The 13,851-nt window shown below is 40.6% G+C and overlaps 1 protein-coding gene across 2 annotated transcripts in view; it reads right to left on the bottom strand.

Annotated features, from left to right (window-relative positions):
- MDN1 (midasin AAA ATPase 1) overlaps positions 1 to 11,554 on the bottom strand; it is an 88,755-nt gene extending 77,201 nt beyond the window's left edge. Inside the window, exons 1-11 of one of the 2 annotated variants that reach the window (XM_081905542.1) lie at positions 11,325 to 11,554; positions 7,604 to 7,830; positions 6,409 to 6,633; positions 5,668 to 5,775; positions 5,362 to 5,554; positions 3,758 to 3,973; positions 3,074 to 3,205; positions 2,302 to 2,405; positions 1,470 to 1,584; positions 458 to 648; positions 93 to 174 (exon numbers count right to left, since the gene is read on the bottom strand). In XM_081905542.1, coding sequence (XP_081761668.1) covers positions 93 to 174; positions 458 to 648; positions 1,470 to 1,584; positions 2,302 to 2,405; positions 3,074 to 3,205; positions 3,758 to 3,973; positions 5,362 to 5,554; positions 5,668 to 5,775; positions 6,409 to 6,633; positions 7,604 to 7,830; positions 11,325 to 11,423 — 1,692 coding nt within the window. In that variant the 5' untranslated portion in view covers positions 11,424 to 11,554. The remainder of the gene's footprint in view (positions 1 to 92; positions 175 to 457; positions 649 to 1,469; positions 1,585 to 2,301; positions 2,406 to 3,073; positions 3,206 to 3,757; positions 3,974 to 5,361; positions 5,555 to 5,667; positions 5,776 to 6,408; positions 6,634 to 7,603; positions 7,831 to 11,324) is intronic. The other variant, XM_081905543.1, reaches the window with a different exon arrangement.
- Between the last annotated feature and the right edge of the window lie 2,297 nt (positions 11,555 to 13,851).

Here is a 13,851-nt window from a genome sequence, read left to right as displayed (position 1 = left end):
CCCCTGTTCATATTCCAAATGCAACCTGGTTTTTACATTTTAAGGAATAGGTCAACATTACTCTTAAAAACAAGGAACAGTTTGACACGTACCTCATGAAAAATATTCAGTGCAGTAGAGGAAGAAGAACTATCAAAGTTGTAAGCGATCCTGTTGCACCAATTCAGCAAGTCCCTAACACAAGAAAATAAGTGATGTGAAGCAACTCAACAGTAGTCCTTCATTTAACTTTCCTCAGCTGCACACTGCTAAAAGTGCTAGTCTCGCTTCATTAATTGCATGGCTATTTTTTTTAAGCGCCAACTCACCACATTTTCATTCAATTAATGCCTTCTCACTAGGAATTTCAATTAAGAACAGAGCAAATGGCCTCCAACACACTAGAGAGCAGTAGTCCAAAGATAATTTGCCTCCCCCAAACTCAAATATCCATCAGCTTAATTGCATATTAAAATACCTCAGAGATAACTCTCTGCCTTCTAAGCTCAGGCTTTTTTTGTTTTCGGTTAAGTGTGATGCGTCTTCCATTATGTTCTCATCGTCTGCGATATGGCTTTGCAATAGATGTTTATCACCAGTAAGCTCAACATAAATCTCTAACAAGCGATCAATTACGACAGTAAGTTTAGGATACCTCCTCTGAAGAATCTGAAAAACAAAATAACATTAGCTAAAGTAAATATTTTACAGTATTCCAAGGATTATATAACTCATTGAGTTTTGTTTAGACAGACAATGGTCTTAAAATCCAGAGAATTGATACATTTACAGTCTGCACAATTGCCTGGACTGGTCCCATGGGGTAGTGCCTACCATCAAATTTTACTTTGAAATTCTCTTAAAGGAAAATTTCTTTGCATGCCAATTACACTGTAAAATACAGTAATGCTCTTAAATTATCTTAGGCTTTATTTGCTAGATAGAAATGTCAGTCAGTAAGATGAACCCGGTGGACTGGGCAAATGGCCCATCTAGTCCAGGTTTTTTGTTCTCACTGTGGCCAACAAGATGCATATGGGAAACCTGCAGGCTATACTACGCTGAGGAAATGGCAATAACAATTTAAGATGATTTCATATGAAGTTATAGCTGGACAGTCGGATTAAGTCAATCCAGCAACGTCAATTTGTTTTTCTTGCAGAAGCACAAAGCAACAAGCATTCCATTATGGAATGGATACAAACTTCTTTCATGTCAAGGATTGTGTTTGGACATCATGCTAAACTATGGTTTGGTGAGATGTAAATGAGACTAACTCCCTCCCAGTTTTTTGGCTCGGACAACACAAGAAACTATGGTTAACCAAACACAGATGCTTCTAAACGTCTCCTCACAGCCATGTGGGGAAAAGGGAATGGACACAGTTTCAACCTCTTCTACAAAAATTAGGACTACTTTCACTTGTTTTTAAATGAAAACTCTTTGACATCAGTTCACAAAGTAACAGTTCTCTTTCTGATACCATTTACCTCTCTGAGTTCAACTTTAGGCATATTATTCAGCTTAATTTTTGTCCAGTATTTATCTAGAAGAGCAGCATGGCTGTTTTGCTGTTTGTACCAACCACCACCATAACTGAAGAGTCTAGATTAAAAATGAAAGAACAAGTTAATTGAAGCATTAGAAGTATTATAGTGCAGAACAGAGTAAGTTCAAGGGTTCTGTAACGCTCCTTCACTGCAGATCTACAACCAGATAAGGGAGTCAAAGTCCCAACATCATCAATACAAGAAACATGAATTCACCATCTACAATTGTCCAATTGTCATTCTTCCACTTTACAGTCTTTAAATAATGAAATGCTAAGTAATTGCTTATAGGGCAGCTGTATCCCGCAGGCTAAGCAAAACAACAACAAGCATGTTCTATGTGCAAAGCACTTCATACATGTATAATGTCAATAAGCGTAAAGACAGGACAATATTATCTGCATATTACAGATTAAGGCCAAGTGATGATGGCTTCCCTATGGCTGCTTGGTAATTCCTCTTATCAAGCTTAGTTTTCACTTATGTTCCAGGGGAAAGAGTTGTATTATGTTTCAAAATAATCTCACACTCCTAGCTATCATTTTCCAGGAGATAAGTTTCTATTTCTTAGTATGGAAAATTGCAAAAGAAATAGCAAAGGAGTGCCCACATACTTATAATTCAAAAATCATGTCACCTTTATATATGCACACAATTTAAAAACTGGATCCCCCCCCCCCAAATTCCTATATTTATGACTATTGTCTAGTCACTGCCAATGACTGTCGTGTGCTAAGAGTTTTCCTTGTGTTAACAAAGCTACACAGTCTACCTTCTCGTTGCAAAAAGATGGAACCCAGGAGCTACTTTTATACAGTCGCTTCGCCCAGGAATCAACAGTTCTCCGTTTTCCAGAAGAGGAATCAATACAGAAATCTAAGGAATAGAAAAAAACCACAGAATACAATTTCAATGACCAGGATGTAGAGCACCACAAGAAGAATCCCACTCATAGAACAGGACTTTCTCACCTTAACTCATTGAAGCCTTCCCAAAATTGCTTTGGGGCAGGGCATACATAAAATGTGGTGCTATAGCAGTAGAAAAAAAAATCTAAGGAAGCTTCATTGTAATGCCATGTTCTCATGCATGAGGCTATCTTGATGCCCCACCTTATATCAATGACAACAACCAAAAAGACTTAACAGCAGACAGTGCATGAAACAATCTGTTTCACCTCTGCTGGTGACCAAATATGTTACAAGAAATGTTAGAAATCTCATTCCCAATAAGCAGCCTTTTACATATACATTCCAGTTCTAGATTGTGGGAGGTGGGCGTATAAGAGAACCAGTGAATAGCAGATACAGACAGGGTCCATTCAGTAGTTTGTAACAAGTGTCCCCAAAATCACTGCCCGCGAAGAAGAAAATATACTGGGAATTGAGAACCATGATAACTTTTTGGGGAGAACTTTTGCTTTCTTTTATCCAGTGCCCTTAAGTTTCCTTTGCTTTGGTTACAAAATACATGACTTCCAAAAAAGATACCTGTGCCTCACCCAAGGTATTTATGGACTACCTCTAGAAAGCACAGCTACATACCACATCCAGAGGAGCATAATCAATATCCTCCAAGAGTATCCAGTGCCCTTTGCTGACTGCTTGGGTCAGGGTCCCAGGTTGCCACACAAACTCCCCTGGTACATCTGTACAACGATACATGCCCAGTAAGGTCTACAAAGAAGAAAAAGCAAGAAAGGTTTTTAAATAATGTCCATATAACTTTACAAAGTGTCTTCAAATATTTACCGAACAATAAGGTTTCTGAGGTTTGTATCTATTTCTATTTGCTTTCTTCCATACTAGGTATGCTACCAAATATAAATATTGCCAGATATAGCTTCAGCAGCTACAATAAGCTCAGTGGGAACAAGCACTGCCAAATCATTCTTGCTGTGCCCTCTCATAGTATGAGCAGGAGCAAAAATCATGAGTTTGGATTACTGTGGTGTTTGAGCCACTGAGATATCCCTCACCAAACAACCCATGACCTAAAGCAAAGCCCCAATAGTGGCTGCTTTAGGCATCCCAGTAATCTATAGTCTTGCTCATGTTTTACTAGGGGAGGAATGCAGCAGGAGGGATTTCTGAAGTGTGCACACTGCTAATTCCATAGTAAGACATGGTTTTTGGCTTATCGTTACATCTGAGCGCAGCCAGTTTCTGCAAGGCAATTAACTTTGCAATAACAACTGCAAGTGAAAACTAAAATGCATTTTCCATTACCTTACTATCGGTCTGATCTCCTAGCTGGACTTTCAGAATGTGAGGTGGCTTTATCCTTCCCGTAACGGCTGCCAAGTATTCAACAAGATACGTTTTGCCACAACCTACTGGTCCTTCAAGTAACACTGCATTTTGTGAAGCTACAGCCATAGCAAGATTTTGAAGATTTGTGCAGGAAGATTTCACCAACACAAATTGGTTCAGGATGGTCTCCTGCTGAGACAAGAGAAGACAATGCTTTCAACTGATAATATTGGGTGCAAGTATTATGGAGAAACATGAAATACAAGTTACAAATTTGCTAAGCTACCATTTTTACGCATCCCAGAGCCACACACATCCATGTCCCCATTCCACACCCATTTTTTAAAGGGGGATTTAAACCCTTGCACTTTCTTCCTCCCACCAAACTCAAGTGTTCCGCTTACCCTGCTCCAAGGTGCCATTTACTGCAATAGTACCTTCAGGAACAAATAGCAGCTTCAGGGGGATGAGATAAATACGGACCAATGACCCCTCTGAAGCTGCTGTTTTAACCAGAAGAGGGACAATGACCATGTTTAATGACAAGTCAATTCTTTTTATTATTGTTATTTCAAAGATTCAGCTTACTTTAGGATATGCTCAAAATTCTGATTCATCTCAAATACATATATAATATGTGTGGTGCAATTGCCTGGCCCAATCCAGGCAATTGCACCACACACACTAAGTAATCTTCAGTAAACAAGCTATTTTGTGAAACTCATAGTTGGTCATTTTTCCTATAGTATTATTAAGACTAATAGCGACACTTTTTAATCTTTCTACTTTGTAGAGAACCAATCTTGTATGGCTTTAGCTGTTCCTATTAAGTCTCTAGAGCATAATTGTATTCAACTTATGTTCAGAATTTCACTTATGTCTGAAGGTGTGTTCTTCATATGTTTCTATGTATGAAATTGCCCTATGTTAAATCATCAGAATACCTGGAGTGCCAGCTGCATGCCTGGAGTGACAGAAAGTAAGGTATTTTGCTTCAAGTATTAAACACTATTGTCAGATCACAGTGATATCTCTGCCTAAGGATCTAGCAGAGATTCTCGCTGGTCAGAAAGGTACAAGGTGATTTTTACCAACACTCAGAATCCTTCTGAAGCACACTGTTTGGTAACAAAGAGAGCCATATAGAAAAAACTGTCTTATCCCCTTCCCCTGGCATACTTCATACAGATAAATGAGGCCATGATTTCTATGTTACTTAACATCCAAGCCTGTGGATATCAAAAAGGGAGAGAAAAAAACACACACAGTGGCATGGATCAGAAATGGGACTGGAGATTTCAAAGGCGCTTGCTCTTAAAGTGTATTCCATCTATAAAGGGAAGGATACTATTTTGCAGAAACTTTTATACAAAACATGTTTGTTTTTGCCTTAAAACCGAAGGACAGGATTTTAATCAATGCTTAAATGCATCAAAGTAGCACTACGAAGAAATTTTGAGGGAAACAAAGGCCCAGGATTCCTCTCTTTTCAGAGGGAAATCTCCTAGAGCTGGGATAGGCAAAAGGTAGATCAGGATCAGTGCCAAAGAATTTAACTTACGTATCAGTCCTTTACTTACATTTTCTCCTGGTCCAAACTGTTGTCTAGGGAGCAGAACACCACATACTGCTACAACCTTTGCAGAGAGGTCAGCAGATACAAGTTCTCCCTGAGTGTACCGCAACTCCTCCTCTTTGTTCCAAAAGGTTGCGTCTGGATTGGCCAGGACAAGGGCACACTCAACGTTCTGCATCCGTGATTCCTCCAGTAGCCTATCAGTCAAAAATGTGCATCTTTCAATGTTTTGAACAAATGGGAGACAAATCTACCATGTAAAATATTAACTGAAAAAACACACACAAAGACATCTTGGGGGAAAACTTACTTAAGTCTGAAATGTATTAACTCTTCTGGATTAAATATCTTCTTCAGGAAGGATAACCGATGCTCATCATTCATGCACGTAACCAGTGCGAGACAACTGGCAGTATACCTATGAAGCAAAGGTAGTTCAAGTACTGTTACATCTTAAGTCTATAGAACCAGGTTCCTTTCAGAGAAAAACAACAAAAGGCTATCCTGTCCCTTCAAATGGTCTCTGTTTGATCAATGGTCTTCAATAAATGATTTGGCCACTGATGCACAGGTCTATGTGCCAACTTAAAGTGAGCCACACCAATGGCAGTACCACCATTTTCATTCTGCCTTATGGTTATTGCATTTGTAAGAGAAGAGTGATGGAACAGGACAAAAAACAAAGAACTTGGATGTAGGTCTCACAATTTAGTGTGGGGTTATTGTCAGCCCCTGGGCCTGAAAATTAAGGAGTAGTAGTAGGTTCTAAGAAAATACACCCAATATGACCAAATCAATCTTTCTTCATATTTGACTCCAGCAATTTTAGCCTCAACCTCTTGCCAGAAACTGCTCTTCTTGTCAATAAGAGGTCTAATGTAGTCCAGTAACTATACTGTAGGTTTCAAATCCAACTCAAATGTGGCCAAGTCATTTTCTGCCCTTATTGCTGTACCTTACTTTCCCCATGAGGTATTAGTAAGACAGAAATAAAATAGTCCCCACTACACACTGAAAGTGACATATAAAATTAAACGAAAATTAAACTTACCATCGAACTAAAGTATCATGACTCCTCAGTAAAGGGACACACACACTCCAGTCCCATAACTCTCTGAATACAGCCTGCTCTTTTTGGAGGAATTTGTAGGCTGCCTCCATGAGATCCCTTAACTTCATTCGTCGTCGCCCATATCGAACCATATTTGTATCTGAGCTCTCCAGAAACAGTCTTTGGAACACTGGTGAAGTATCCTTAAAGTATCTCAAAGCAAATCTACATGAAATGAAGATATTGAAAGCAAATGCAAATGTAGCTAGAACAGCGAGGTTTCAGCTCATCTGATGAAGCAGATGCTTACCTATTAAAGTCCTGACACAAATAAGAATGCTAAGCTTTTCTGAACTTGGAAAGAAATTGGCCAAAAAAAAAAAAAAAAAAAAGGTCCTAAGAAAAGTTATGGTCTTCTTTTCAGCAAATTATGTTTTAATAAAAAAACTGAAATCCATCACCATTTTTCAGTTCCTTAGTTTATCAGAAATTAAGGTCAGCCTGTGAGTGGGGTGGGGTAGGGACAACTGGTTGGAAGTAGTATTCTGGACTTGACACTCAAACAATAGCCTGAAGACACTTGATGTAGACCCAGCTCTGATCTCACTAGTAGCAAGATAGGAACAGTATGCATGTTACTCAAAACTCCTTGGATAAAAGTGTTACTTCTAATCTAATATGGGGATCTGTCAAGAGCAACTTTCACTTAAACCTCTCTCACTGAATCAAATAATGCACACACACACCCCTTTATGTTAAAGAAGATGAAGGTCTAACTGCCATTCAATCTTTGTATTCCTCTAAACTGAAGCTTGGGTTACATCACCCTTATTGTCCAATCCTATGCATTTTATTCAAAAGTATGGCTCGCTTCCAAGTAAATGTGCACCTAACAGCAGCTTTAGTTGCAATTCAGTAATTGCTGAATTGAGCATGTAATAGAATACAAGGCCTTGGTTTAAAACAATTAGCCAAGCAGATACCCTTGACATGTGATACAAAAGGTATGCGCAGCTGCAAATTCCTGCAGCACACCTCAAAAAGGGATATGGATCGTGGAAACCGGGCTCACTACTCATGACTGTATGGATGTAAATCCAACCTGAACTGGCTACCATGTGCACCAACCCTCAGCTTGTCCACCAAGCAATTCCCCATGAAAGCAAAACTTAATCCCAGACATCTACTGACTTACGGCATCACATCTGGATGGTCACCAATAAGTTTGCTCATTGCCACACAGAGTCTCTCATGAAGATCATGGTTGATCTGGCCACTGGATTTAATTATTTCTGCATTTCTTTCCATCAAATCGAGCAAGATTGGGCGAAACTGACGGCCAATGAGGAGCGTGCATTCTTTATCCAACAGTAACTGTGCTAAGGCACTGAGGATGCACTGACGGTCCTGCTGACTCCAGATCTGAAAACAAAGAGATGCTCAGTAAAGAGTGATCCCCCCCTGCATTCTACTGAAGTACAAGTCATGTTGTGTATGGAAGAGACTTTAGAGCAACATTCTTCAACCTTGGATTCCCAGATATTGTTGGACTACAACTCCCATCATTCCTGATTATTGCCTACGCTGGCTGTGGATGATGGGTGTTGAAGTCCAACAGTATCTGGGAATCCAAGGTTGAAGAAAACTGCCTTAGAAGTACAACAAAAAGGGATGAAAAAGATTTTTCAAACCTCCATAGAATTAGGATAAAGCTAGGAGGAAGAGCTGAAGAAGAATGTGGAAAGCAAGAATGGGAGGGAAAGGTACTTTACACTTAGTGTAACATAAACATTTCTCCTGTCCCCCCTTTATTCATTCTACTATGAGAGACTTGGAACTGCCATACAAGCCTTACTAAAACGAGAGACTGGCAGCCATATTTGATGAGTTGCTTCTTATAAGCTCTTAAAAACTTAAGGTTACTTTTCTTGCAGACCTTTAAATTGATGGTTACTGCTAGGCATGCTATCACGCAAAAATAAACAAAAATGTGCACAAAGTTAATTTACAGCTCATTTAAGGAAAGCAAACTGCCAATTCCACCCTTCCTTGTTTAAAGTGTTTTTCTAACCCACCCTGAATTACCATGACAAGACAGGCTACATTTCTAAATAAATTAAAAAAGAAAGAAAACACAATGTGACTTTACTATAGGGTGGTATCAGACTGTGTCATACACATGAACAATTACAAACACCATTTGCCTTGGAATTGGGGAGGGGGCAGTGAACTAGAGTATCGCATGTCTCTAACAACCTTCTGACTCCAATAAACCAAGTATAAGGAATACAACCCTCTCCTCATTTTTTTAACTCAAGATTACAAATATAGGAATTTGGCTTATAAATATAGTGGGCCTCTCTGGGCTCTTAAAAATTCAACACAGAGAACCTTAGAACATGGATGGGGATCCAGGTGGACTCCAATTCCCATCATCCCTGAGCACTGGCCATGCTGGCAGAAGCTAATGGGACTCAACATCTGGAGGGTTATGGGTTTCCCACCCCAGTCAAAGTATTGTACAAAATGAGTGCCTAAAGATCGATGACAGCTTAATCCAAAGAGTCCCAAGGACAGTAGTTAGGGAAGAAATTTATAGCCCTACCAAGAGTAACATAACAGAATTAGGAAAGATAGAGATAACTTTTGCTATCATTCCTTGAAAATCTTTGAATCTTTTGACAAAACCCCCCCCAAAAACAAATTCCAACCTTGTAAAAGCATTTCTAATGAACTACTTTTCAATGGGCACATGAATCAGTTCTCTATGGTACAAATCTGGTGGAAGGTTTTGTACCCAATGAGATATATTTTCCTGAAACAACACTGCAAACTACATTTGGATCACAGTGATGGGAATGTAGCTACTCAGAAAAAGTGCTACATAAAACAAGGGAGCCCTTGTAAACAAGAACAGCACTCTGTGGTCCAAAGAGAGCAGATAACCTTTGCCCAAATGTTTGCTCAAGCTCTATAGTAAAACAATGAGAGATGGATTAAGCAAGCTGTAAAAATAATTTGTTGTTGCTGTAACCAATTTGCTACAAAGCTTGAAATCTTGCCCCATCAGAATGTATGATTGGGGGGAAGAACAGTATTTTAGCAGTTGGGAATATTTCTAATTAAACTAATTTTTGCTGCAAGCACAACCTCTGTTTTGTTACTGCTGTTAGCATATTACTATTTTGTCAGTTAAAAATTACCTAAACTTAGATTTCCACCTAAATTCTAGCACAGTGGTTCTCTCAAGGGTGTGGTGACGCACGCTGGTGTGGCAGGAAGATTAAAGGATTATCAAAGAAACATTTGAAGATTTTAGTATTGTACAGCAAAGCATTGGGAAAAAAATATTTGCAGAATGTGGATAGATATAGTTTCAAATTGAGAATAGAACTGACTATTCTTCTTGCAAACAAGATATTAGTTAAATTAGCCCCCCTTATATTAATAGTGCGTTTAATTTTTATTAATAGTGCATTTAATTTTTATATTAACAGTGCGTTTAATTTAATTTTAAAGCAAGCCAAATTAAGCTCCAAATTAAGCAACAGCAAATTTACTAAAGAGTTAATGCTAGTATGAAGAGAAACAAAAATGCTGTACTAAAATTGAATTATGACCCCTCATCTTTACAGAGCTTTGTAACATTAGTCTCTCTTTTAATACACAAAAAGCACTTTGTTGAGGATGGAGTAAATAGTGAAAATCACCAGCAGTCTCAGGCTCCATAACCATACAATACATGCATTCATTTTGATATGCAAATATTGTATACCATATATGTGATCTGAGCACATGGGGACCTACACAAGACTTACATATTTCACCACATACCAATGTGCCTTCCACTTACAACGTTTGCAACAGACTGAATCAGTCCTAAATCTTTTTGTTTGTGCAGACTACCAAAATAATTTATTTCTACATGATTAGTTTATTGAAAGGGACTAGAAGTACATACATACATAAACAAACACACACCAGGGCTGTAGTCAAGGGGTGTGTGTCAGTATCTCTTCCCTTTGATCATACAGTCATAATACTTCTTAGATTTTCTCAAATGATCTATTACTCTTTTGAGGTTGAATGAAAGCCAGATACACACACACATCAAATTTTACTATTTGGGAAACTAACTCTTCTCCAGCTTCTTTCATGTCATGGCTTTTATGAACAAATGTATTGAGGGTGTGTGTGCCGAACTGGGTCTTTGCCCTGGTGACAGAAAGCCTAGTTTCGGCCCTGCACACACACTCCTTTAAGTGGTATAAGAATTTATTTACAGGAGGGGCTAACAGTATTTTTCAACTACCCAGACTCAATGGCGGAGGCGTGTGTGTATAGTATTGCAAATTTGTAAGCAGAGAAGTATCAACTTTACAGCAACGAAGTGAGAAATCTTCCATATACATTTGAACAAGGCAGCATTTCCTTGCAGTTGGGAAAAAAACCAAACACTTTAAGTAAACAGATAGGATTGTGCCAAAGTATATTCTTAAAAACAAAAATAAAAAACAACAACAGGAAATACAAACAGACGAAGCTCCTCGGCGATCCAGAGGTTCTCTTTACAAATTTAAACCATCTCCACTCTGCTTGGGGCTTTTAAAGCGCTGGGAGGCTCATGGAGGGGACTCTCGCCTCCTTTCCTCCCCACCTCCCGCCACCATGAGAAAACAAAGAAGGCAAGACCCAGCTCTGCTCCCTCTCCTTCTCCAGCCAGACCACCCCCTCCGCCCACAAGGCACTTTGAAGAAACGGCGCGGGGGGGGGGTCGAGCCAGCGAAGATGGACGGCCAGCCCCAGGCAAAGGCTGCCTGGCTGCCCCCTCCCCCAGCTCGATGTCCATCACTGCCCTCCCCCCACGACTGCGGAGGGCGAAGAGGGCGCCGCCGCCGCTATTGTTGCTCTCCCACCTGTTTGGCGAGGAACCTGCTGAGCTCGCCGCTGCTCCTCTCGTTCCTCTGCGCGACCATCTGCAGCGGAGCCGCCAGGCTGAGACGCAGGTGCTCCATTGCCTCGGCCTTCCCGGAGCAGCTCCCCTTCGCCCCGGGACCGAGGTAACGGGCGGTGGGCGCGCGCGCGCGAAGGCAACCAGCTAGCGCCCTCCGCCACCCGCTGCTGCTGCGCGACACGTGGGGAAGGAGAGCGACTTTCGTTTTCCCCGTGTATACGCCGCGTCATCTCCCAGCGACAAACCAAGGCGGAGGAGGGATGGTCTCGGCCTTTGCTTTTTTCACCCGCCTCTTGCAGAGACACACACGCACAAAAACTACTCATCCCAGCATGCACGGCGACTTTCCTTCGTAGCAACTCCCTGCATAGTTTCGAGCGTTGCGCGCGGGGATAAATAGGATTTCCCTCCTCTCCTTCGCTGTAGGCTGAAGTTGCGCGGGGTTTTTGCGCCAAGTCCCTCAAAAGCCGGGTTTGTGTTAGATAAAAACAGAAACGCCGTGGCTGCAGGGCGTTTGGGCTTTAAAGCATAGGGAACATCCCATTGGGACTTACCTCCGAACAAACAAACAAACAAAACAAAAATAAAATAAAAAATACAAATAAAATAAATCCTTCCAGTAGCACCTTAAAAAGTAAAGGTAAAGGGACCCCTGACCATTAGGTCCAGTCGTGACCGTAGCACCTTAGAGACCAACTAAGATGAAACCTCATACCAATAATTAACTTAGTCTCTAAGGTGCTACTGAAAGGAATTGTTTTATTTTATTTATTTTATTTTGTTTCGACTAGGCAGACCAACACAGCTACCTGTAACTAAAACAAACAAAAGTGTGCTGATAAACAACAACAGCAACAAAACCTTTCCCCAGTTGATGGAGCTACATCAGTTTCTGTTAGAGGAAGGAGAGAAATAGGTTTTCAAGGGTGGCAGGAATAGTTTGAAAGCAGCACGAAAATACTCAGGGTTGTGGCGCTCTAGCACTATACTGTACTGAACAGCAGGGCCTGTGTTTGGGGGCAAAACATCAACAGCCCAGCTAGCCTTAAAGGAAATTAAGCTTACAAGTCCATTGATTTCTAGGCAACAATCCCTGACATACCTATACCTGCACAGGACTGGACCGCACAGCTGCCATCTTAAACGGACTTACTAGGGATAAAGCTGATTGGAATTTATTCAGACTAAGTCCCAAATAAATATACAAAGGGTTAGATTGCACAGAGCACCTTAAATGGAAGTGGCCAAAAGCACTTTGTTGCATGCGAACAAGTTTGTGTGCCAAAAGACAAAGTTGCTGCTATCAAAAGTACTATTGTAATGAACCTTAAAAACTATATGGGATAGCTGGAACAAAGCCAACAAATGACAGTTAACTTTTTAGGTCAAAGGAGATCTGAAAATTTACAATCAATCTTTTTAACCCCTAGTTGGTACAAGATGTAATTAACTGTATGTGCTATAGCAGCTATATAGTACATGACAGTATGTCACATTGAACTCCGGGGCTTTCTGCTGAGAAAGCATACATAAAATCCAGTTGCAAAGGTCTCATCTCATTTGCTGTGTTTCCAAAACCACAAAAAATTATCCAACAGCCAGCTTTAGCCATCCTTTCCCCTTGCCCTTTATCTAGGAGATGAAAGATGGATTGCTAGATACATTTTTTAAAAATGCTGAACCATTGCTCATTTGAGGTCTATTACTTACACCAACAGCAAATAATCTAGTAGCACCTTGAAGACTTAATAGTGCAACCTTGCATTGATTTTAGAATGAATTGATTTTAGAATGCTGTGTTACTTTTATTGTTGTTAGGAGCTCTGAGCCCTGCTTCGGCTGGGAAGGGCAGGATATAAATAACTTCTTATTATTATTATTACCTCAGAAGCTCCATTGTACCCAGTGGGCCTTACTCCTTTACAGTGGCGTAGTGTGGGTTGTCAGCACCCGGGGCAAGGCAAGTAATTTGCACCCTCTAACCTGTGGATTTGCGCCCCCTAACCCTAACCCCCAGATGTTGCGCCCGGTGCGGCCGGCCCCCCCTGCACCCCCACGCTATGCCACTGCTCCTTTACATTTAAGTTCCACTGAATTCAACAGGGCTTACTTCTGAGTAGACAAGCATAGGCTTGCAATGTGTACTGTGACATAAGCAGTGCTTTTGTTTTGTTTTTAAAAATAGGGGGGAAAGGTGTTGGTACTGACCATGAAGTTGTTACAATAAGTGCCACACTTTTAACATTTGTGAGGAAAGGTGTTGGTACTGCATACCCTTGAGCACTCACAGAAAAAGCCCTGGGCATGAGCTTTTCCATAACCCTATGCATGTTTATTTGGAAGTAAGCTCCATTGCATTTAACGGGACTTCCTCCCAATCCTCGTGAACAGGACTAGCGCCTTTAGGAGCCCACTCTATATCACATATTTGGGGCATGCCCTCAATTGACAGCTGACAGAGAAGAGTTTCTCTGTCCTCATGCACGTCT

This window comes from Podarcis melisellensis (genome assembly GCF_964234715.1).
Source record: "Podarcis melisellensis genome assembly, chromosome: 3".
Lineage (NCBI taxonomy): Eukaryota > Metazoa > Chordata > Lepidosauria > Squamata > Lacertidae > Podarcis > Podarcis melisellensis.
Note: the sequence above shows the minus strand (reverse complement) of the source record. Positions and strands in the feature narration are given on the sequence as shown.